The following is a 27,318-nucleotide window of genomic DNA, read 5'->3' on the forward strand; positions in this document are numbered from 1 at the left end:
AGTGATGTGGGCACCATTTGTAACCTGTATTCGTTATTTAATTTGTAGCTGCTGTTATGTTCCTTTTGTCCATGGGTTTGCATCTGCATGAAAATTATTATAAGATTCAATGATTTGCAGTCATTTGCCTCATTAAAACTAAAAGACTTGAGGTAATCAATTCAAGCATTTTGAAATGTGGCATTTTCAAAATGGGCCAGACTAAGTATATCTAACTAATTAACTAGTAATCTGAAGCTTATGACAAAAAAATTAATAGTTTTATTAAGATCAGACAATATATGTCTTTCCAAGACTAGGGCTGGTTGATTAAACATACAGTAGCCATTAAGTTAAGACTGTGTTTTTTAGGACTAGTCTGAAGAACTAGTAGTTAGTTAGGGCTAATCAGTCTTACTATTTGGAATTAAATATAATTTAAATAATTTAAATATTTTTTCACATGATACTTAAAGCAGTTATGTTCAATCATGAAGACAAAAATGTATGACTAACTTTTAAGACTAGTCTTAGAGATTAATGTTACTGACCATTGCTTTAAATGTAGTTACAGACAAAAAATTAGGTTTATGTTTTAGTTGTCTTACTTGAAAATAGCTTACACTGGCCTTTCTTTAAATATATCAGGGCCATAGTTTTGTCTTAAGATGTACACCAGTAATGTTTTTTAAAAGGTTTGTTTGTAAAAAGTACCTAAATGTTTTTACATAACTAATGGCTAGTCATGCATCAATTTAAACATTTGGGAAACAACCCAATAAAATTATAAATTCTTCAAATCCTAAAGGTATGAAAAAGATTGCTGTAAATATGTGGATTCTTAAAGAACAGGCCAACATTAGAAATAATAACTAATAATCATACATAAAGAGAATATATATTTGGTTATCAGTAGCTTTAGTATTCTAATCTATTTTCCATGACATGTCATGATGTGTCTTATAAAGTTTTTAATAATTGTTTATAGAATTATTGCAATGAAATTGTAATGTTATGATACAATTGGTTGTTTTAAATGTAAATGATTATCTGAAAACTTACTCTAGCACAGCACATGTGTGAACACAAATAAGTGCCTAATAGCAAATCTGACTGACATTTGCTTAATGACATCATATTTGTTATTAACTCCATTTGATATTAACAACACATCCGGATCAATTATGTATGGGCATAGCCAGTGGTTAAATATAAAAATATGCAGAGGTTTAGTGCTATTTTTAGGCCTACTATAATATGACAGAGGCTGTCATCTGAAAAACTTGTACGTTTGCACATAATATCTATGTCAAAGAATATATGTTCTATAAGAACAATTACTTTTGTTAAAAAATAGTCTAATACATTTAAACAAGCAAACATTTAGTAAGACCTACAGAATAGATCTCTATGAACTAAAATGACTGTTTCAGATGAGAGAAACATACAAAATGTGCAGAGCATGTTTGTGTATATGTTCCTTTTGTCCATAAAAATATATACGGTTTAATAACTTGCATACCTCACTTTATTTACCTAATTAAAACAGAAAGCCTTCATGGTACTCGATTAAAGGACATGAACATGAATCTGCTAAATGAAAGGATATTTGTTATTGACACGATTTAATAACACAATCCACCATTCAGATAACGTATCAGGTTGTTTTATTAAATTGTTTCAGTTCTTACACTCAACAACATTTAAGCCAGTGCAGTACAATTTTCTCTACACTGTATAAATTAATTTATATATATTTATATATATCAAATACAAAAACAACTTTGCAAAAGTATAGCTATCACACAGTCATTTTGAAAATGGCCCTGACGAACGCCCCCTAAAGTTTATGACAAAGCATACAATGTATTATTGAGATCAGGCAATATACTCAAATTCCTTATTGTGGTTTTTAGGTGCAATTTTCCGTTATGTCCACTAGATGGCAGAAGAGGATCAATCACTGGCTGACATTTGAACTCACAGAAAACACAGAAGATGATTACTCTTTAACTAATTCTACTATTAATAGAAATCTGTTCACATTTAAAGGTGCAGTGTGTAATTTTTAGAAGGATCTCTTGACAGAAATGCAAAATGATATACAAAACTATATTATCAGGGGTGTATAAAGACCTTTCATAATGAACCGGTATGCGTTTATTACCTTAGAACGAGACCTTTTTATCTACATACACCAAGGTCCCCTTAGATGGAAGTCAACATTTTCTGGCGCCATTTTTCTACAGAAGCCCCTAACGGACAAATTTTTTACTAAGTTGTCTCTGACGATGACATGTTTGTCTGGTCGCGGCTACCGTAGCTTCTCTATGTGTTTCAAAAGCGAGGGGTGAGTAGTGGACTAAGCCATTGGTTGCAATTTGTGACCTCACCACTAGATGCCACTAAAATGTACACACTGCACCTTTAACTTCATGATTTTACTGTTATAATATTAAAATCAAATTTAGTGAAAAACTACCACTTCAATTGTTCTGAGTTGTCAGTTTTATCACTCATGTCACTTTATGATAGCTGTGAAACGTGAACATAATTTTGGAGGCACTTTCACGACATTTGCAGTAAGAATTATATTTTTATGTTTTTTATTAAAAAAATCTACATACAAAATGAGTCTGTAACCATGTCAATATTAAGTCTTGTTCTTTAACAGTCTTGTTTCTCCTTTCTCAGGTAAACGTGTATGTGTATAATATACAATGCAGAATATCTATATGGCAATGTCCTTAAACGTCTTGTGATCCCAAATAGCTTGAACCCCGCTAATCGCTGCTCGCAGCTATATTTATTATTATTTTTCCACGGTAAAACGCGTTGCCCAGCCCAAACCGTAAGTCGTAGAAACTTGCCACTTGGTCAACTGGTTGTATATTAGCAGGCTACTCAGATGCAGTGAATCAGCCAAATCGGCCCATAGGTGGCGCTATAGCAATGCCCGACGCGTTGGGCCTCATAACTCCTAAACCGGACATCAGACACTCAAGTGTTTGGTATCATTGTAATCCCTGGCTTCAAACTTAAAAAATGTATATCTCCGATTTCATTTCCGTCATTAAAAATTTTCCGCTATTTTCGATTTTGTCGAAAAAAATAAAAACGAACTAGTCCTAGGTTTTTCGCTCGATTGGAATCGTTCCAGTGCTAAAATGTTCCTTGGAGTTCGAATATCAATAATTATTAAAAAAAAGTTGAACTTTTGACTCTCGGTCGACATGCCACGCCCAAACGTCTGAAGTGTGCGCAGCCAATTGGACTTTTTTGGCTATAACTGGGGACAGAAATGAAGTATCAACAAGATACTTGGTACTTGTGATGAGAGTCAGGGCCTGAGGTTGCGTGCCTCGTTTCGTCACAGCGCCACCTAGTGGTCAGACGAATAATTTAAACGCTTATAACTTAGGCTGAGTTTGACATATTTTCATGGGACTTTTTTACTAAGAGTTTTGAATTGTTGCCGAGTCCAACGATACCAAACATGCCAGGTTTCGCCTTACGGTTAGCCCTGCACAGCAAAACAGCGCTTTAAAAACATGCGCAAATAACTTCGCGAGGGTTATTCCAATCGACTCGAAACAACCATAGGAAGAAATTAACTTTACCTTCTGAACAAAAAGTTCTATTGGTGTTATGTTAAAATTTCCATGAGAAATGGCCGAAGATTGCAAAAAACGAAAAATTACATTCATTTTTTGTGTTTTTTAGATATAAATGCTTATAACTCTGCAACAAAATGACATTTTTTCACCAAATTTGATACGCTGATGTCTGAGCAGAGTCTGAGGCAATACAAAAAAAATGGTATGCCTGCACCACTAGTTATCCTCATAATTGAACAAAACCTTTGATATTGAGTAAGCCCAATGGTCATACAACTGTTTCTTTACTAAACTAAAGTGAATAGCCGTGATTCTAGCTACAAGTAACACAGTCATGACCTGAGGTTAAATGCACGAGTCTGTCATAGCGCCACCTAATGGTTATTTGGTTTTTTCACTTAAAAATACTGCAAAATTACATCTAAAATCATGAGTCATCATGGATTATGTCTTTCATGGCTTTGAGTATAATCATTGGTGGATTGCAATTCACTCCCTAGCAACCAATGAGAATACCCTAGCAACCATTTAACAAGAGCTGTATCTCTGTATCAGAACATCGTAGAGACATGGGGTTCGGCTCTTTTGACTCATTAACACTATTTTAACATTTTGTGACCCAAGTTTTGCCACTGCAAGCACCACAAACATTTCCTTCAGTGTTCTGTTTGTCAATGTTCCGTGAGAAGAGAGGGAGACATTTCACTGAATGATAACACCTTTTTTGCTGACAACTTTGAACACGTGTGTCTGGTAGCTGCGAATGACTTCACATTAAGGACGTGACATGTTTGTCCTATAGGTGCACGTGTGTTTAAGCATACATAGTCTGTATGAACCGTTTCTGACCACCTCTTTTGTTTTTGTGGATGCTGGATCAGCCTGGTCGACGATGTCTGACGTATTTGACGTGCTTTAATGCTCGAAACCCGGTAAATGCTGCTTGCAGCTTTAATTATATTTATTTTTGTTTAATATTAAACTTTACCTAAAGCAGCGTGTGTTAGTTTTGAACTGTTATCTGAATAGATCGAACCTTGGAATGTTGTGGCTGGCCAATCAGAATCAGGCATTTTAGAATACCGTGTAATCATCAATAATAATAATAATTATTATTATAACAATAATAGGTAAGGAATAATTGACGACGGGCCATTGAATTATAAGAAAATAATGCACACCAAGGTGGTAATGCGGCACGACGCGAAGCGGAGTCAATTATTCCGCTTATACCGTGGTTACCACAAACATTGTTCTGGTGCTTCTTTTTAAGACATTTGAAAAATTAGGTGTGCGGTTTACAGAAAAATAATCAACACCCATAGAACATTTCTCAGCCAATCAGAATGCAGCATTCAACAAACCCGTGGTATAATAAATAATAATGATAATGTTTTAATCAGTTATCAGATTCATCAGGTCCATTCAGAGTCTGTGGAGGTGATCAGATCCATCAGATCAGATTGATGATGTGACTGAATGATTCATGGATGATTCACAAACATTCAGAGATGGAGATGATTCTCCAGGAGTCAGGTATTTTTAATTCAAGTGACATTTTTACATTTACATTATTTTTAAAGCAACACTATGTAGTTTCCATGTAAAAATGACTTACAGCTCCCCCATGTGGTTGAAAAGCGCAACAGTACCTGGTACCAGACACTCTTCTGCAGGCAGGGGGAGGGGTGGAGCTGTGTTTCCTACCCTCCACCGCCACTTTCAGAGGGTGCTTGTAGCAGCTAGGAGGCTGCTCAGGTTGCAGCAACAGTACAATTTGTCCAGTTAAAAGTTGTTCTATCACTATAATAATTTTAGAGACATTATTTTAAGGTAAAAAAACTACATAGTGTTGCTTTAATGCACTACGTACCACCATCGCGTATAATAGCCTCTCTAATTAAACAGTCATGGATGAATTTGCATTAAGAAAACCAAATTCAATATAGTATGTTTTTTATGTGTTGCTAACGTAGTAACATTATCCTCAGCCTTTCCTAGCCTGACCTGGTTTCAACTAACACCCCCTATATGTATTAATTTAATGAGAAATAATCTACAAACGCATAAATGCACAAACTCATTTCATTCACATGCAGTGCTAATATACAATCTTATTTTTTAAACGTCTGAAGTCTTAAAACTTTCATGTTCATCATATTCAGTCTTTTCTGCTGCAGCTCTATGGAGCTGACAGTAACTTCCGGGGACTCTGGAGAGACTCCAGACTCCAAATCTCTTTCATTGGAGTCAACAGAGTTGATGCAACTCTATAACTCTGGTCCACCCTAATTGCCTCACTTTCAGCTAGTACATTTATCCCAGTTAAACATGGGGGAGTACTCTGGAATCACGCTAATATTACAAGCTCTTTATATATTAAATATTACAAGGTTTTTGAAAGGTACTCTCTGCAACAAATCAAATATTACTCACAGATAATAGACTCAGTAAGCAGATAATACTCAAGTTAAAGGTCATGATAAGCATTTTATGTATTTATATGAGTTAATCATTTATCCTGATTGACTGTTACAGGTGTCTTCTATGTGGGGACATTTGACAAATTCATTGCTATGAAACAAAAACATATATTTTATTACATGTGATGTACAGTAGAAACACTGATTATGGAGCAGTTTACAGTAGTTTGATAGATTTTTAGATTATTAACATAAAAATTATCCACTTTAGCTGAAGTTTTTCCATCTGTACAACCTTAATGTGGTTCATTTTAGCTAAATTCCTTACTTACCCCACTTACTTACAGATCAGATCAGAAGAGATCAGACTCACCTGAGAGCAGCTGTGTGTCTATAAGGAGTGATGAGTCTATGAATAGACCAATAGTATTTAAGGGTGGAGACAAATCACCTGACAATCAGAGGTAAAATCACTGGTCTCCATGTTAAAAGATGTCATGCACCTAGTTTTTTTATTAAACATTATTGAGAACAACAGTTGACATTTACTGTATAATGTGTTGTTATAGATCAGTCCATCAGAAAAGATCAGATTCACCTGAGATCAGCTGTGTCTCCATGAGGAGTGATGAGTCTATGAATAGACCAATAGTATTTAAAGATGGAGACAAATCACCTGACAATCAGAGGTAAAATCATTGGTCTCTATACAGTTTCCATGTTAAAGGTTGTCATGCACCTAGTTTTTTATTATACATTATTGAAGTAATATAGACATTTGTCTTTAAATTTCTTCATAATTCCTATGTAAAGCTATTTAAAAGGATAGTTCGGCCAAAAACGATATTAAACCCATTATTTACTCACCCCCAAGCTGTCCGAGTTGCATATGTCCACCGTTTTTCAGACAGACACATTTTCGGATATTTTAGAAAATATTTTAGATCTTTCAGTTGATTAAATGTAATATTACGGGGTCCAGCCATAGTCCACGACCTTCAAGTCCAAAAAAAGTGCGTCCTACCTTCCGGTAGCGCCGCCATCTTACGCTCATCCGCATTCAGGATGAGCGCTTACGGAGCGTACAGAGGTTTCTCTGCTGCTGCTCTGTCCCCCCGCCCTCCGAATATGTCATACGTCACTAAGAAAAGTGTGTACACTACACTAATACTCTCTCCTGAGTCTAAGATGGCGGCGCTACCGGAAGGTAGTTAATTACGTTAATAAAATTTTAAATATGGATATTTCTACAACACCACCTCACGGATTACCCACAGAAGACCTTTGTTTATCATCCTGGAGCCGTTTGGATTTAATTTGTGAAGGATGGACGCACTTTTTTTGGACTTGAAGGTCGTGGACTATGGCTGGACCCCGTAATATTACATTTAATCAACTGAAAGATCTAAATTATTTTCTAAAATATCCGAAAATGTGTGTGTCTGAAAAACGATGGACATATGCAACTTGGACAGCTTGGGGGTGAGTAAATCATGCGTTTAATATTGTTTTTGGCCGAACTATCCCTTTAAATGGCCATTTTATGAAATATGTGCTATTTGATTAAATTTGACTTGCCTAATGAAGGTGAAACTAATAAGCCCAAACACACTTGACAGGTGGAAAACCTCAGTTTTTAAACATCTACTGTGTTGTTATAGATCAGTCCATCAACAGAGATCAGACTCGCCTAAGATCAGCTGTGTCTCCATGAGGAGTGATGAGTCTATGAATAGACCAATAGTATTTAAGGATGAAGATCCATTGCCTGATGAGAGGTACTATTGTTCTGTTATGATATGCTGATAAATACATCCTCAAAAATGGTCAACTAGTCCATTAATATCAGAATGTCTGACTGTGTCTGATTGTCTTCTGTTTAGGTCATTAATTTTGTCTGGATCAGACTCAACAGATCAGATCAGAGTGTCTGTGAGTGATCAGACTATAAATGTTCAACAGTCCAATGAAAGAGACTCTCATAGTTTCAGGTAAAATAAAAGTGTTTGAAATTTTTTATATTAATGGTTTTTAAAAAGAAATAAGCGGATATCATTTACAATATTAATACTCACATTTTATTTTTTTATCATAAACTGCATAAATTAAAATCTGCAGGTTTGCTGATCACAACTGTTAAAATGATTCATATATGTTAAATAGTTCAATCATATATAGTTAAGTCTCATTCAGTTGTTGATATATTAGTGACAGTATTAACACATGGATTTATTTGATTATGAATCTGTAAATGTATTTCTTTAATTTATGGTATAATCTGTTTACTGTCTGTCAACTTACCGTCCGCTTGTTGAATTTCAAATCCCATTCAGATCAAATCTGAGGAAGAAGTTTGAGTGTTTGTATGAGGTAACATCAAAGCAGGGAAACCCAACACCACTAAATGAGATCTACACAGAGCTCTACATCACAGAGAGTGAAAGTGGAGAGATCAGTAATGAACATGAGGTGAGACAGATTGAGACACAATCCAGAAGAACAACAACAGAGGAGACACCAATCAAATGTAATGACATCTTTAAACCTTTACATGAACAACACAAACACACCAGAAGTGTGATGACAAAGGGAGTCGCTGGCATTGGAAAAACAGTCTCTGTACAGAAGTTCATTCTGGACTGGACTGAAGAGAAAGAGAATCAGGACGTCCACCTCATATTTCCACTTCCTTTCAGAGAGATCAATTTGATGAAGGACAAAACACTCAGTCTTTTAGATCTTCTTCATCTTTTCTTCCCAGAGACTAAAGAAATTGAAATCTTCAGTGATAAATATAAAGTGTTGTTTATCTTTGATGGTTTGGATGAGTGTCGTCTGTTTCTGGATTTTCACAGCAGTGTGAGGTTGTGTGATGTAAATGAATCAACCTCAGTGGACGTGATTCTGACAAACCTCATCAAGGGGAATCTGTTTCCCTCTGCTCTCATCTGGATCACCTCCAGACCAGCAGCAGCTGATCTCATCCCCTCTGAGTGTGTTGATCGAGTCACAGAGATACGAGGCTTCAGTGATCCACAGAAGGAGGAATACATCAGGAAGAGAATCAGTGATGAGAGTCTGTCTGATCAAATCATCTCACACCTGAAGTCATCCAGGAGTCTCTATATCATGTGTCACATCCCAGTCTTCTGCTGGATTTCAGTCACTGTTCTAGAGAGAATGTTGAGTGAAGCAGAGAGAAGAGAGATCCCCAAGACTCTAACTCAAATGTACACACACTTCCTGATCATTCAGACAAACATCAAACATCAGAAGGACTATGAGAATAAAGATGAAGACATGATCTTCAAACTGGGGAAACTGGCTTTTGAGCAGCTTGTGAAAGGCAATCTGATATTCTATGATGAAGACTTGAGAGAGTGTGGGATTGATGTAGCAGAAGCATCAGTGTACTCAGGATTGTGTACTCAGATCTTCAGAGAGGAGTTTGGCTTGTGTCAGGGGAAAGTTTACTGCTTTGTTCATCTGAGCATCCAAGAACATCTAGCAGCTCTTTATGCTCACATATCCATCACAAACAACAACATTAATGTGTTTGATGAAAGTACTGAACCTGGTATGCTTTTTGGTGTTTTGGACATGGTAGAACACAAATCAGCAAAACAGGTTTCATTATCTGAGATACATCAGCGATTGGTAGATGAAGCATTACAGAGTAAGAATGGACATCTGGATCTTTTCTTGCGTTTTCTATTGGGTCTTTCACTGGAGTCCAATCAGATTCTCTTACAGGATCTACTAACACAGATGAAAAGATGCTCCTACAAGAAAAGGAAAATTGTTAAATACATTAAAAAGAAAACCAAGAAGAAGAATATGTCTATAGAGAAATCCATCAATCTGCTTTTCTGTCTGAATGAACTGGGTGATGATTCACTGCTGCAGGAGATTCGACGTTTGGTAAAATGTGCATCAGTAGGAAAGACCAAACTCTCCTCTTCACAGTGGTCAGCTTTAGTTTTTGTGTTGTTGACATCTGAACAGCATTTGGATGAACTTAATCTAAATACATTTATTGGAGGTCAAAATACAGCAGATGAAGTTCTTGTAAGACTGCAGCCTGTGATTAAAGAAACTAAAAAATTTCAGTAAGTAAAACAATGAAGTTTTTAAATATACACATGCAATAAATGTAATTTATTTTTATTATTTACTTTATTTTAGAAGAATCTTCAAAATTAGATATTTTCTTTAGTAGAGAGAGTTGATATCTATGATATCTAAGCAGTATATCTAATGTGTGAATTATAATCAGATAAGTAAAAAGATGTCAGATCACAGTTTGATGGTGTTGATCTAGTTTTGTTTTATCAAAGGATTTGTTTTGCTTGAAAGACTGTGTGAGTTCCTCTAAGTTACTGTGATGTCATTGCTAAAACAATGTTATTTTGTGTATTTAGTATAATACAATGTGTTTGCGTGGTTTATGGTTAAAAAAACACATTATTTTCCACATACCGTACATTTTTGTGGCTCCAGATATTCTGCCTTTCTCAAATTTATTGATTTTGTACAAAACTCATGGATTTGAAAACCGCTGTGTTCCTGATTTCCAGCTAATATGTACATTTTAACTGTCCTGAATACCTCTGATGTCAGCTGGAAATGTGACGCTCCTTATCATGTTTGAAAGATTTGCTCACAATGCAATGCTGACAGGAGTTAACTTACAGGCTGTATTGTCAACCGGCCCAAGAAGTAAACAGTTTTTTATTCTGCAGGTTAAATTGGTGTTCCATTACAGATGAAGGTTGTGTTGCTCTGACTTCGGCTCTGAGATCAAACCCATCACACCTGACACATCTGAATCTGTCATTTAATAATCTAAGAGATTCAGGAGTGAAGCTGATCTCTGATGTACTGAAAAATCCTTACTGTAAACTGGAGATACTGAAGTAAGATTGTATAAATCTCTCAACACCCTCTGATCACCCTCCGACTATGAATATGAATTATCGAAAAAAATAAAGACAAATAAATGTCAGATATATAAAGACGATATTAATGAATCAGATTATTTCATGTCATAAAACAAGGGCATGTTTAAGTTCAAACAGAGGCGCAACATTTTGCTATGGAACGACTTGTTTCCTGAAAACGGTGTGCACTGGTGTTAATTAATGAAATTAGTGTCTAACCCTATATAAGAAAGCTCTGTCAAATGCTTGACACAGTGCAATGGCTTATTTTGCATTATTGGAAGACTTGGCAAATCATCCATTCCGCCGGGAGCGCGTTTTTAATGATCGAGCCGATGATGCGGGTTATATCATATGCGGCTGTCCAAGGAAAGTTCTGTCATTATCTGTCCTTTTATAGTTGCACTGATTTCACGTTAGTGTGCTGTGACGCGTTTTTTTTTTTTAATGTCAAACCACTTTTTTATTTCTAGAAGTGTTCTCATACCCAACGGAATTAAACTCACTGGTAACATGTTCCCATGCAGTTTTTTTTTGTTAGTCATTCCTCCAGCACTAAGTGAACCAAACAGTATGTGTTATTTGGATTCAACCTCATCCACCAGTAAATTTCAGTGTCGGTAGTTCCTCTTGTTCGCTCTCTTTGCCATTATTGCGGTGAGCGAAAAAGCATAACCAAGTGACTTATAAAGGGAGGTGTTGTCACCATATATGGTTCATTGGAGGCGTTTCAGAATGCAAATGACCATGAACGTGCACGAACAAGTGGGATTTATCATCAAGGATTACTTACTGATGTGTGTACGAACCCCGTGCGCACGTTTGATAAATCCCGATTTTTTTGTACTTACGCACATACTAAATTTCATTCGTAGGTAAAAATATAGATCATTTTCTATGCAATGTTGATAAATGATGCCCAATGGGTTTAAGTTGGAATGTTCTCTTTTATTCTGGACAGCAAGGGCAGTGACTGTAACATTGAGCATATTTTACAGCATTAAACAGGTATTTATAACTATTTCTTCAGGCTCCGGAAAAATTTCAAAAAGAACAAAAAGAATGGCCTTCTTAGCTACCGTAGTTGCAACTCCTGCATAATCACAACAGGATGTTCAAAACATCCGTTTCTGTTTAAATAACGTTTTGCAAAGTTTTGTCGGGGCTGAACGCATTGTGCAAGCTGTCTCTTTAGTGCCGTGTGGTTATTAAATATTAAAAGGGCGACTCAGACAAATGTTTGTCTTCCTTGCATGTTTTGTCTGCTTTTTCATGAAATTGTTAATTGCAGTTATATTTAAGATGATGAGTAAGTTTGCGAGTTTATATTGATCAGATGTGTGATGTAAACTGAGAGAGTGAACTATCTGTCTCTGTTTTCTACAGGTTGTGTAGTTGTAATATCACAGCTGAAGGTTGTTTTGCTCTGACTTCAGCTCTGAGATCAAACCCATCACACCTGACACATCTGAGTATGTCTAATAATAATCTAAGAGATTTAGGAGTGAAGCTGATCTCTGATGTACTGAAAAAAACTGACTGGAAACTACAGAAACTGGAGTAAGATTGTGATCTGATTCTTAGAAAGATTTCACATATAGAGATCATAACATCTGTAATCAATTGATAGTATTTTAATTATATCTCCGTAATGTATAAACTAATGTTGATTTCATTTAACATTTAATACAACATTTTTAGGAGACACTTTGGGCCAGATTTACGACCAGCTTGTGTCAGCACAAATGCCTCTTTTGCCATTAAAAACTACTATCAGAATTTAGTACAAACACACAATAAAACATTTGCACTGAAAAAGTGTGGACACAGTTGTTTTTGTGATCGACCGTATTGCATAGGCAGTTGTAGGATTTTCCCTTTTAGACTTAAAATTTACAGGAGAATATTTAGGAGCTTTAAAGGAATAACGTTTCTGCCACAGGGGACTTTAATTTTTTTTTAGATAAAACATAATTGAACATGTTGATGAATGTGTCTGATAAGATTAATCTAATTTTAACAGAGTATAAGAAAAATAAAGCACACTATTAGTATGAACATAAATCGATTAAGTTGATTTACTGTTAAAACATTCTGATTTGTTTCAGTAAAATACAAACACACATAAAAGAAATTACACATAACATTCACATAAACATTGTAGATTTTAACTGTGTGTGAACAAACTGTGTGTCTCTGTTCTCTACAGTTTGAGTTGGTGTAATATCACAGCTGAAGGTTGTGTTGCTCTGACTTCAGCTATGAGATCAAACCCATCACACCTGACAGATCTGAATCTGTCTTATAATACTAATCTAAGTGATTCAGGAGTGAAGCTGATCTCTGATGGACTGAAGAATCCTGACTGTAAACTGAAGATACTACAGTAAGAATGAATAAAACACTCATACACTAATGACTAATTATATAAACAACCCCCAAAGCGCCACTGGTTCTAGTCATTAACATTAGTTGATGTATTTTTATAGTAGTTAAACATGAACTTACAATGAACTACCCATTTTATAACATTTATTAATTTTTCATCACATTTAATGTTAGTTAATACAAAATGGAATTGTTCACTGTCCGTTCATTGTGCATTACCTGAAGTTATCAGATACTACCTAAGAATGTATTAGTAAATGACAGAATTATAAATAAATGCTATAGAGCAAGTTATTCAAAAAGTTTAATCTGGATCAAAATAAATTAATTTATAATACATGTTTCTTTCAAATCAATCTTTATTCTTTTATTTTTATTCATTCATTCTTTAGGAAGGATTTAAATAAAATACAATCCCGTTTTTATTTGAATGTATTTTCTACACATTAGTGAGGTGTCCGGATTTGTGTATAAATGCAGTCATTACATTATGCTGTTAAGTTTGTTTAGTTGTGGGGAAATGATATGGAATGTGCAGATGTGAACGTGCTGTTTGTATGGTTTAACTTACATTAGGATTTGTAATCGAGTGCATATGGCAAAAAACTCTGACAGTGTGTGAAATGACCATTAATACTGTTCAAATAGACAATACTGTGACACTTACTTCAGGCTGGATCTTGAATTCCTGTTCGCTGAAATGTCAGCTCGTTTATTGAACAAAGCACGCATAACATTATGAAACTATTCTTTTTGACCTCTTGGAGTGAAAACATAGACCGAACTTGAAGCCACGCATGATCTGCCTCCGATAACTCGCACAACGCACACGCGCCCTCATCTGCTTCTCCTATCCCCTACGCGGCCGCGCGGTCGCGCGCGCTAAAAGGGTGACCTCGCGGTCGCGCGCTAAAGGGTGACGCAGCCTTTTTCACGCAACTTTCGAACACGCCCTATAAACTTAAAAAAAATATATATATTCATTAATTATTACCATTTGACAGTAGCGCAGTAACGCCGCTGAATGTAGCGAAGTAAAAGTACAGTTTTTTCACTAGAAATGTACTTGAGTAAGAGTAAAAGTACCCATCCTTAAATTTACTCTAAAAGTACTAGTTACCCGAAAAATGTACTCAAGTAAATGTAACGAAGTAAATGTAATTCGTTAATACCCACCTCTGGCCTTGTGAACTCTTTCCAGAAGTGTCTTAATCCATTAGCAGCACTTTTAAGGGTTGCATATGGGGGTCTTTTCTGTGTTAACATCCATTCAGCGACAATGCTCAAAACAGGGTCGGCTTTCTGAGCCTGTAGCATATCGTCATTATCCATGCCCAGGCATGTAACGCTGGCAAAGGCAGAAAACGCAGAGTTTGAAGGCTCAAATCCAGGACGCGCACCAGAAGAAACAGGCACTGCAGAACTAAGATGTGATTCAGCTACTTCAGTCTGCGTTGATGAGGAGACAAAATGGACAGGTTTGATCTCCAAGTCACTGGAAATTTTGCTTTCCCCATCAGGTCGACGAGACATGGCATCAGCATTGGCGTGTTTGTGACCATGTCTGTGCTCAATGGTCCAGTCATAGAGGTCGATCTCCAGAGCTCACCTTGCTCTGCGTCCCGTTGGATCACCATCCAAAACCATTCTTCTCAGACCAAGCAAGGGCTTGTGGTAAGTAATGATTCGAAAATAATGACCCATGAGATACTGACGGAAGTGACGAATGGCCCAAACAATAGCCCACAACTCCCTGTCATATGTTGACCATCGTCTCTCAGCAGATGTGACTGCCATAAGCGATGACACTTTCTTTGTCGTCCACATTCATCTGGGACAGAACACATCCCATAGCTGTGTTTGAAGCGTCAGTGAAAAGCAAAAACTCCTTTGAAAAGTCTGGGTAGGAAAGAATTGGAGCATTGGTAAGTGCATGTCGCAATGAATTGAAAGCTTCCTGTTCTTACTCAGTCCAAACAAACAACTTCGCTTTCTGAGTCAGAGCATGCAGTGGCTGCGACATTTGAGCAAAGCAGTGAATGAAACGCCTGTAAAATTCTTGCTGTAGACAATAATATCATCTAAATACACAAGACATGTTTTCCAGGACAGACCCTGCAACACTTGCTGCATCAAATGTTGAAAGGTGGGCAGAGCATTGACAAGGCCCATTGGCATCACTGTAAATTGGTATAAAGAACGGCCAGTAGTGAAAGCTGTTTTTGGTTTGTCTGCCTCATTAAGCTGCACTTGCCAATATCCGGATGAAAGGTCCATGGTACTGAATATAGAGGAACCCCTAAGTGCATCCAAGGTGTCATCTGTTCTTGGTAAAGGATGGGCATCCTTAATGGTGACAGAATTAAGGCCCCTATAATCTACGCAAAAGCGCCAGGTGCCATCTTTTTTCCGCACCATAACGACAGGTGCAGCCCAAGGGCTATGGCTGCCTTCCACAATACCTTTTGCCAACAGGTCATCCACCTGTGACTGAATCACCTCTTGCATCTGAGGAGAAGTACGATAGGCACGTTTTTTGATGGGAGTTGCATTGTCGGTATTGATTTTGTGTTTGACAATATTCGTACAACCAAAGTCTGTAGGGTTCTTACTAAACAGATCACAATACTCATGCAACAGTGAGCGTAGTTCGTTCGCCTGAGGGTCAGAAAGAGTCCCACTTTGAATCTCAAATGGAAGAGGTGCCTGTGTAGAAGGGGTGGATACATTACATACAGAATTTGAGTGCTGAATGACATCCTCTTGGTTTATTGGAGTGAATTCCCCAATCTGCATACCTGGTTGCAGTACAAAAGGGCTATTTGTTGGATTCATGACTCGCACTACAGTTTGACCATTTTCAGCTACTGTAAGAGTGCGTGCAACTGCAATACCGTCCAACTTAAATGGATATGGCTCAAGCAACCCACTGTAACCGTCTGCCAGACCTGCATTAACAGAAAACGGGACAAGCTGAGCTGTACAGTGCATCTCACACTGGGGAGGGATGGTAGTAGTCACAGTAATTTGAGCTGTGCAATGTGCAGGGGCAAGCTGAAATGTGCTTAACAATTGTAAAGTCTGATCATAAAGGCAACATAACCCCTGTAAGAGCCATTTTTTGGTTAGAGGTAAAATGGTAATAGGTGCTATTGGAGCACTCATACCCTTTAGTTGTTACTTTTATTTTGAATAGGACTTTTAGTTTGATAGAGCCAAGAGGACCTTTAAGTTAAGATGGCCGCCACTCACCTTTTGTGTTAATCAAGAGAATAAAGGAAAGACGTTTGAGGCATATAGTTCTTTACAAGCCTTTTGGAATTTTGATATATTTTAGTTTATTTTGATCTCTCATTGGATATACTTTGTATCACTTTGATCACCTTGCCTGCTAATCATTCCTAAACCATTGGAGCATCCTTGTTTATTCATGTTTGCCATCTTGCCTGCCTGCCTGCCTGTCTGCCTGCCTATTTGCTATCCTGCCAGCCTGTCTACCATCCATCCATATCTCCCTTTCAAAGGTACAATTTATAATTTACTTGAATGCTTGTCAAAGAAGTGATTAACGTCAAACATATTGGAAATATGACACCACAAAGGTAAAGAACTTTGCTATTATTTGCACTGGACTTTTTTAAATTATATGGAAATCATGGAATCTCTCGTTGACTGCAAATGAAGCTAATGTTTGAGTAAAACTTGGAATTGAAGAAGTTTGGCCTTTTTTGGAACTTTGAGAGAGCCAAACTTTGAAGTTGATTCACTATTGGACTGCCAGATTGTTGAAATTTGAATTTGTTATTGGAACATATCACAGATTTCATAAATTTGAAGAATATTTAATCTTTTGTTAATTAAGCTTAAAACATGGCTGATGACAAACTTAATGCGCTTTGTGCAACGCGCAGAGGAAAACTTGGGGTGTGTACACGTAGAATGAATGAACTAAAGGAATTAATGAAGAGTGGAGATATTGCAACTGTTAACACAGGCCTTGAACAGCTAAATGTGGCACTAAATGATTTTAAAGATTCTCACCAGTCTGTACAAGTGCTACTTATTGAAATTGAAAGGACAAATGACGATGAGTGGTATGAACCAAAGATGCAAACATTTGAAGCATTTCTGAAGGAGGTAGACATTTGGAAAGGTGCTCAAAGTGAATCACAGTATGTGATTTCACCATTGGACAGCATATCTAATGTGTCGGCCAGTAGAATGGGACCTTCACTTTCTGTGAGCCATGCTTCTAAATCTTCATCAGTGTCTTCTGCTCACCTAAAGGCAGAAGCTGAAAAGGCAGCCCTGCTACGACGCAGCCAGTCATTTCAGGAAAAACATGCCCTGGAAAGACAAAAAATTTATGTGCAAAATGCAATAGAAAGAGTTGAACTTGAAACCGAATTGGCTGCAGCTGATGCCAAAATACAGGTGTTACAGAGCATCGACACTCTACCGATGAGTTCTAAACTGACATCTACACAATCTTCAGATTCAGCAGGAGATGGTATGAATGTATATCTGGAAAGCCAATATGAAAGAGTAAAGGGAGGTCTTCAGTCAGAACCATCACCTGTAGAATACAATCAAATTGCTGGCATTCCCAAAACACCACTGCAAAGAGCCTTAACACAAGACACACGGCCACAAATGACTGAGAGGCGAGTTCAAACGATGCAGCTGATACGGAACAGTCAAGTTGATGAAGGCACTTCCCTACCACTTGCACCTTCAACCTCAGACAACATTGACATGAGTGCTATTGCTGATCTTATTGTGCAGCAGCAGAGAGTGAATTCACTGCCAACTAGAGATCTGCATGTTTTTAATGGAGAACCTCTCCGTTTTAGACCATTTAGGCAAGCATTTGAACACCGCATTGAAAATAACACCAGCAGTAGCCAAGACAGGCTTTACTACCTTGAACAATTCACCTCTGGCCAGCCAAAGGAGTTGGTTAGAAGTTGCCTTCATATGAGTGCAGACAGGGGGTACGCAGAGGCAAAGAGGTTACTGGAACTTCATTTTGGAGATGAGTTCAAGATTACAAGTGCTTACATAGATAAAGCCTTAAACTGGAATAGCATTCCATCAGACAATGGTGAGGCCCTACAGAGTTACAGTCTCTTCCTCCGTGGCTGTTGTAATTTAATGCGTACCTTGAGGTACATGGATGAATTAAATTTGCCATCAAATATGAGGCTTCTTGTCTCCAAGGTACCACACAAAATTAGAGAAAATGGAGAACACACGCTTATGATATAAAAGAAAAATCAGGAGCAAAGGCATCATTTGGAGATCTTGTTCACTTCCTGGAAAGACAGGCTAGGATTCTACAAGACCCCATTTTTGGAAACCTTCAAGATGCCTCTGCATCCAAAAGACCACCAAAGTCCACCATCACAAAGTCCATTTTGAGTTTAAAGCAGAAAAGTAAAGGGACCAGTTTTGCCACAACTGTATCTAAAGTACCAGAAAACACTGAAGAGTGTTATAATTTAGAGAATGCTGTGCAAGTGCCCAAAGTGTCCACTCTGCAAAAACTCTGTCCTGTTTGTGATAAAGAGCATGGGATTGTGTCATGTCAAGAATTGCTAAAAAGGTCTCATAATGGAAGGGTTGATCTTTTGAAGACTAAAGGCATTTGTTTTGGTTGTCTGGTTAAAGGGCACATGAGTCGAAACTGCAAAAATAGGCAAACATGTTCAGTGTGCTCTAAAACCCATCCAACTGTTTTGCACATATTCCAGAATGAAATGAAAGTTCATAATTCATCAGAAGATGTAGGCTGGGATCGTGGAAAAACAGTGAGCAATGGGCTGGTTTCACTAAAAGCAGAGGCATTCGACCATACCAATGAACACTGCACCTTTGCAATAGTCCCAGTTCAAGTCAAACTGAATAACTGAAACCGCGTAGTTCAGACATATGCTTTCCTAGACCAAGGGAGCTCCGCAACATTTTGCACAGAACAGCTTGGAAGAAGATTGAATGCAGTGGGCAAGCAACAGCAAATACTTTTGCGCACAATGGGACAAAAGAAATACATTAACACCCTGGTCATCAAGGGCCTAGAAGTTTGTGCTTTAGAAGGAAATGATTTCATAGAATTACCAGAAACTTACACTCAGCAAGAAATTCCAGTTAGCAGGGAGCACTTCCCTAGACAAGATGATCTACAAAAATGGCCTTATCTCCAGGATGTTCAATTACCAAACATTGATGCAGACGTTGACCTTTTCATAGGAATAAATGCACCCAAATTTATGGAACCTTGGAGAATTATCAATAGCCAGGGTAATGGACCCTTCGCTATAAAGACACTGCTAGGTTGGGTAGTAAATGGATTTCTTCATAGTAAGGATGCATAACAAGCAAGGTCAAAGGCATGTTTATGCACATCGCATTCACGTCGACAAACTGAGTGAACTTTTGATTCAGCAATACAACCATGATTTCCCCGAGAAGAGGTTTGATGAAAATAAACAAATGTCAGTGGAAGACTGCAAATTTATGCAGATTATGGACAGCTCTGCTGAGATAATTAATGGACATTATCAACTGCCTTTACCATTCAAGAAGGATAACCCTACAATGCCAAACAACCGTCACCTGGCAGAACAAAGGGCATTGGCACTAAAGAAAAAGTTTCAGAGGAACAGTGGCTTTCACAAGGATTATAGGGCCTTTATGGAAACAGTGCTATCCAGTGGACATGCTGAACTTGTACCGCAAACCCAGCTGAACCAAGAAAATGGAAAGGTGTGGTATATACCCCACCATGGTGTGTTTCACCCTAAGAAGGGTAGCTTTCGTGTAGTATTTTATTGTTCTGCAGCATATCAGGGGACCTCACTGAATATTGAGCTAATTCAAGGTCCGAACCTTACAAATACTCTAGTTGGAGTTTTAGTCCGCTTTCGCCAAGGCAAAATTGCCATCCTGGCTGATGTGGAAAAAATGTACCATCAGGTGAAAGTCTCGCCTCAACATGTAAACTTCCTACGTTTCTTCTGGTGGCCAAATGGGGACATCACTCAGCCACTGAAGGAATACAGGATGGTTGTACATCTTTTTGGTGCAACGTCATCAGCCATTGCAGCTAGTTATGCGTTAAGGAGAACAGCTGAGGATAACAAAGGGTGCTTCTCAGCTGAAACGACAAGAACAGTTAAGAACAACTTTTATGTAGGTGACTTGCTAAAGGCCGTTGATTCAGAAAAGCATGCCATCAAACTCTGTAAGGAACTGAAGTTACTCTGTGCAACTGGAGGGTTCAAATTAACCAAATGGATTAGTAATAATAAAGCTGTCTTAGCCTCTATTCAAGAGTCTGAAAGGGTGAAGGACGTACAAAATCTTAACCTTGACATTGAGGATCTGCCCATTGAAAGAGCGCTGGGTGTGCAATGGTGTATCAAGGAAGATGCCTTCACATTCCAGGTAATCATCAAAGAGTGTCCAACCAGCAGACGTGGAATTCTCTCCGCAGTCAGCTCCATATATGATCCACTTGGATTTCTTGCACCAATCACATTTCCAGCAAAGTGCATTCTACAGGAGTTATGCAAGCAGAACATAGGATGGGATGAAGAATTGTCAGAGGTCCATGTCCAAACCTAGAAGCAATGGTGGCAAGATCTTCCAAGAGTGAGGGAGTTCAAAGTTAGTCGTGGTTTAGTCCCGGACAATTTTGGAATTGTCAAAACAGCCCAGATGCATCACTTTTGTGATGCGAGTGACATTGGGTATGGAACAGTCACTTACCTTAAGCTGACAAGCAACAACAACAAGATTCATGTTGCCTTTTTGATGGGAAAAGCCCGGGTTGCCCCATTGAAACTGATGACCACACAACGGATGGAGCTTACCGCTGCAGTCCTGGCAGTACGTATGGACAAAATGCTATCTGACGAAATGCATATGGAAATGGAAAGGTCTCTGTTCTGGACAGATAGCATGACTGTTTTGAGGTATATACGGAATGAAAACAGAAGATTTCAAACCTTTGTTGCCAACCGTCTGAATGTCATCAGAGGTGCATCGGAGGTGTCCCAGTGGAAATACATAAGCACAAAACTAAATCCTGCTGACTGTGCCTCACGGGGACTGCACATTGATACATTTCTGAAAGGTCAGTCCTGGATCAGTGGTCCAGTTTTTTTAAAGAAATCACTTGATTGCTGGCCAGACCCTCCATCCGAGCTTGTCCTCTCCCCAGATGATCCTGAATTAAGAAAAGTTATCACAATAAATATGGCTGTAAAGGACAGCTGTGACCCCACTACTTACTTGATGAATTACTTCTCAACATGGACAAAGCTTAAGAAAGCAGTGGCATGGTTTCTCAGGTTAAAGTCTATTTTTTTGGAATTGTCTAAAAAACACAAGATGGGAATGGATCAAAGCAAACATACAATGGTCAGAAGAAAAGGAAAGCAAGTGAAAACTGGTTCATATGTGTTATCTGTCAGTGACATGGAGAATGCAGAGATAGCTATTGTGCAGTTTTGCCAGATGCATGGATTTTCACAAGAAATAACTAGCATACAGAAAGGCATGCAATGTGTAAGCAGAAACAGCTTAATCTATAGGCTAGACCCTTTCCTTGACGTTGGCATATTGAGGGTTGGTGGCCGTTTGAGCAAAATGCCTATGTCTGCTGAACAAAGGCACCCTGCAATTCTCCCAAAAAACCATCATGATTCCAAACGCATACTTTGCCACATCCATCAAGAAGTTGGACATAGTGGAAGGAATTTTATGCTCTCTAAGCTTAGACAAAAATACTGGATTCCCTGTGCCAATTCTCTTGCCAGAAAGATAATTAATGAGTGCACTACATGCAGAAAGGTCAATTCAAAGGTTGGCGAACAGAAAATGGCAAATCTTCCTATTGACAGACTGACCCCTGATCTACCACCCTTTACTTATGTAGGGGTTGATTATTTTGGACCATTGGAAATAAAGCGAGGGCGTAATATTGTTAAACGCTACGGAGTGATTTTCACTTGTCTTGCCAGCCGCGCTATACATCTGGAAGTTGCACAATCGCTTGATACTGACTCCTGCATACACGCGTTCAGACGTTTCATTTCTAGAAAAGGGCAAGTGTCTGAATTGCGGTCTGACAATGGAACAAACCTCGTCTCAACTCAAAAGGAACTGAAAGAAGCCCTGAAATCTTGGAACTTACAGCAGATAGAACAAAGTCTGCTTCAAAGGGGAGTGAATTGGACCTTCAATCCTCCCCATGGTGCTCATTATGGAGGGATATGGGAGAGGCTCATTCGCATGGTCAAGAAAATTTTACTGTCAGTAACCAGCCATCAACGTCTGGATGATGAAGGCCTTCAAACAGTGATGTGCGAAATTGAGGCCATTCTTAATAGCCGTCCACTTTCAACAATATCTGACAATCCGAATGATTTAGAGCCACTAACACCTAATCATCTTTTACAGCTTAAGTTTCAGCCTGTTCTACCTCCAGGGTTGTTTAAAAAATAAGATTTGTATGTCAGACGCCGCTGGAGACAAGTGCAGTACATTGCCGATCTGTTCTGGAAGCGCTGGGTCCAAGAATATCTATCTCTTCTACAGACGCGGCAAAAGTGGACCCGCGTCAGACGCAACTTCCAACAAGGAGACATTGTACTGGTAGCAGATGTCGCTGCACCACGAGGATCATGGATGTTAGCCCGAGTCACTGAAGCCCTTCCTGATTCTCAGGGCTTGGTTCGCAGTGTGCGACTTCAAACCCAAACAAGTCAACTTCAGAGACCCGTCAGCAAGATCTCCTTGCTGGTAGAAGGCCAGCAACCTGAAGGTTGACAAGGCCAATATGGACTTGTGCATGTGCATACACTCACACAGATGCATACACTGATTTTTTGCATACAATAAATTCTAATTTGTAAATAGATTATGGCTCTTTAGAGAATTTGCATTTGATTTGATTATAGCTTGCTTCTCGCGGTAACTATAAAGGGCGGGATATGTAAGAGCCATTTTTTGGTTAGAGGTAAAATGGTAATATGTGCTATTGGAGCACTCATACCCTTTAGTTGTTACTTTTATTTTGAATAGGACTTTTAGTTTGATAGAGCCAAGAGGACCTTTAAGTTAAGATGGCCGCCGCTCACCTTTTGTGTTAAATCAAGAGAACAAAGGAAAGACGTTTGAGGCATATAGTTCTTTACAAGCCTTTTGGAATTTTGATATATTTTAGTTTATTTTGATCTCTCATTGGATATACTTTGTACCACTTTGATCACCTTGCCTGCTAATCATTCCTAAACCATTGGAGCATCCTTGTTTATTCATGTTTGCCATCTTGTCTGCCTGCCTGTCTGCCTACCTATTTGCTATCCTGCCAGCCTGTCTACCATCCATCCATATCTCCCTTTCAAAGGTACAATTTATAATTTACTTGAATGCTTGTCAAAGAAGTGATTAACGTCAAACATATTGGAAATATGACACCACAACTCCTTACCAACATTCAAAATAACCTCATGCTTCTGGAGAAAATCCCAACCAAGTATAATACCCTGACTCACATTTCTGATGACCTGCATGTCATGCTGTAACGTCAGTGCACCGTCAGTGCACCTAATCTCATGTTAACAGTCACAGTTCCCAAAGTATCTAGATTTTGACCAGTTACAGACTTTGATAAAATAAAATTACCCTTTAATGGTCTTTTGCACAATGTAGGAATTGCCATACGGGTAGTTTCATTAATGAATGAAATACTAGAACCAGTGTCTATCATGATATGCATGTCAGTACCTTCAACAATGCCATTGATGTGTGCTGTATAAATGTCCTTCATGGTTGTAGCAGGACAGTGTTCAGTCTCTGGATGGCTGGTTTCTGTAGTTGTCATTCATACGATGTCACGTGGGGCTGGTAGTGAAACAGCTGATGTGTGCCCCACCTCATCAGCTAGTGGAAGTTTCCCTGATGATGGGAGTGATGGCCTGGGTAGGTATCATGTGGACCACTCTGACGATCCAGGCCTGGATGCTGAGGTCTGTAATGATGTCCTTTGTACTCCTCAAATGTGACACGTTTGGGCTGAGGGCTTGGACTGCGTCGTTGAAATGACGAGTGGTTGTAAGACGTGGTGTCATTCCGTTGTCCCCGTCTGTCATCCTCATAGTAGTCAGGGCAGGCTGCAGGAGAGTATTTTGGAGAATAATAATCCTTGAACCTCTCCCTACGGTGAGGTGAAAAATCCACTCTGACATTATGCTGGTATGTGTCGTCACGTCGTCTGCCAAAGTCTCTGCGACGGCTGGGAGATCCTCTTTAGCTGTCAGGTGAAGGAGAACGAGCATCTGAACATCTGGTTGGTGAATGTCCATACTGTGAACTCCATGCATACCTTGTTGGACTGTGGCGATGAGGTGATGGGGTTTGACGAGATTGATTGCGTTCATCATGCAGCTGTAGTTTCAATGCTGAAACATCCTTACTTAAGTCTTTAACTGTGTTAGTTAGATCAACAACCGCTTGCTTCAGAAAAAGAGTGTCAGTGTCAGAAATAACATTCACTGTCTGTGCTGCCGAATTGCCTCTTACCGCAGATGGAACCGGCTGCACCAGTCGTTATCAGCTGAAGGAGGTCTGAGTTCGGTTACAATGGAACTATGGCGCAGTTCGCAGGATTGTGAAAGCACCTCGGACTTGGGTGCGCACCTGTCCGGAAAGCAAAGTAACCTGCGCATGGTTTTGGCCAATAATGTTGATTTTAATTTTTTATGAATTGGGTAATCTAGTGGATGATTGTGGAATTACAGATAACCGTAAAAACTCGTCAGGAAAGAGCCATTGGCAGTGAAATGTTTTTTGCTAATCGACAAGACAACTGGTCAGTGATGGGGAAAGAGTTAATATGTCATGAACGTACACGGATATTTATTTACAACAACCAATTTAACCTCATAAGAACCGAGCTTTGGTTTGGCTTGCATTTTAGATTTCTTTCAGCTATTTGGGGTTAGAAAGAAAAAAGAAATATAATAATCAAATATTATTTTTTAACACGAAGCAGTGTAATTGTCCACGTTTTTGTACAACAGATTCCAGTTACACAGAATTAAGTATTATGGTGCAAACAACAAAATCCACCAGGTCTTAGGAGGTTAAAATTCTGTAAAAAAAATGCATTAGTACCTTCTCATGGTATGCACAGTGCATACAGCTGCACGACTGCAGGTGCCACTGGTTACAGCAGTCATGCAAATGACACCACATCGCGTTATGTAGTTAAAAACAAAATACATTTGACAAGACAAGAATGTCCAGATCAACCGTAAAAGACTTTAAAGAACATGAATATACAACAACAAAAGCCCATATAAGTAATTTATATTACAGGTCTAGTTTAAGTTGATCCAAATTAAGTTGATGAGCAAAACAATCGATACTGATAGCCATAAACTTAAGTGTTTGTTATTTTTCTCTACAGGTTGAGTGGTTGTAATATCACAGATGAAGGATGTGTTGCTCTGTCTTCAGCTCTGAGATCAAACCCATCACACCTGAGAGATCTGAATCTGTCTGATAATAAACTAAGAGATTCAGGAGTGAAACTGATCTCTGATGTACTAAAGAATCCTCAATGTAAACTGGAGATACTGAAGTAAGAATGAATAAAACATTCTCTTTGATTCTGTTTTCACTTATGACTAATGAAAATTACAAAAACTAACAAATAACCCCCAAAATAATCAGAAATCGTAACACTTAATGTAAAGATTCTATCTGTTAACATTAGTTAATGTATTATTGCAGTTAAACATAATATTCAACATTATTTTATACCAATAATCTTTTAAATGTTAATACGAATATACAAAAGTTATCAGCTGAAGAAAGTCATCTGAGTTTAAATGGAACTATGGTGCAGTTTACGGGATTGTGAAAGCACCTCAGACTCAGACTAGTTTCCACTAGCAGGATTACCATTACAACTGATAAATTTTGCATTCCAAAGCACATATGCGCAGCTGTTGCTCTCTGCTGTGCGATAACACCAACATATTAAAAAACCATAAGTTGCACGTTGGTGATGACGTAAGATTAATGCAAGTGAATTGCGGTTCATGGGAATCGAGTATGTGTGAAACCAGACCAAAACTGCCTGGAACATTTGCACTCAAGCTCGAACCGCAGCAAATAAGCCTACACTGTAAAAAAATCGGTAGAATTTTCAATGTTATTGCTGCTGGGTTGCCGGTAATTTACCGTAGATTTAAATGTATGTTATTTACTGGCAGGAGTTTGTTTAAAGTTAAATAAATTTTAAATATTAACAAGCCTTTATCTTTACAGAATAAAACTATACAATAACAGCCTCATGCAAAGCATTCTGGGGGCCCAGAAATCATCATCAACCTTTTTCTGTTTTGTTTTGCTTGATGCTGTTTTTTTAGTTTTACTCTGTAAAGACAAAGACTTGTAAATATTTAATGTTCATTTAACTTTGAACAAAATGTTGCCAGTAAAAAAATCTATGGTAAGTTACCGGCAACCCAGCTGCAATTTCTACTGAATTTTTTTACAGTGATAGTGTAAAAATGCCCTCACACTATCCAAACCGTGCCCCAGTGCTTGATCCCAAAGGCCTTGTTCTTTGACAAGAAGTGTGATCACGGTTGCAGAGGTGGGCTTGGGCACGGTTCACTTAAGCTTGGGTGCAGAACGCACAGTGTAAGTCCTGGTGTGGATCAGAAGGCAAGAGGTCAGTTATGCGACAATCATTCATCTGCTTTTGTAAAAACCTTCTGATGTGCATAGCACAGTAACATGAATGTCTGAATGGAACAAGCAATAGATCCACTAAGCAATATGATGAGGGCTGTGTCCCAAACAACTCAAAATAGAAGTTACTAACTTAATATTAAGGCTATGTCCACACGAAGCCGGTGCATTCCCTATCCGATCATTTTCTTTACCTTG

The 27,318-nt window shown here is 38.3% G+C and overlaps 1 protein-coding gene across 1 annotated transcript; it reads left to right on the forward strand.

Moving 5' to 3' along the window:
- The first annotated feature begins 4,998 nt into the window (after positions 1-4,998).
- LOC129438969 (NLR family CARD domain-containing protein 3) lies at positions 4,999-26,250 on the forward strand. Its single transcript, XM_073866054.1, has 10 exons — positions 4,999-5,132; positions 6,367-6,483; positions 6,589-6,708; positions 7,681-7,797; positions 7,903-8,010; positions 8,353-10,128; positions 10,762-10,935; positions 12,346-12,519; positions 13,169-13,345; positions 25,826-26,250. Exons 1-10 carry the CDS (start codon positions 5,083-5,085, stop codon positions 26,001-26,003), a joined length of 2,991 nt encoding a protein of 996 aa, XP_073722155.1. The 5' UTR covers positions 4,999-5,082; the 3' UTR covers positions 26,004-26,250.
- Positions 26,251-27,318: the final 1,068 nt, after the last annotated feature.

The sequence above is a fragment of the Misgurnus anguillicaudatus genome, unplaced genomic scaffold (assembly GCF_027580225.2).
Source record: "Misgurnus anguillicaudatus unplaced genomic scaffold, ASM2758022v2 HiC_scaffold_34, whole genome shotgun sequence".
Taxonomy (NCBI): Eukaryota; Metazoa; Chordata; class Actinopteri; order Cypriniformes; family Cobitidae; genus Misgurnus; species Misgurnus anguillicaudatus.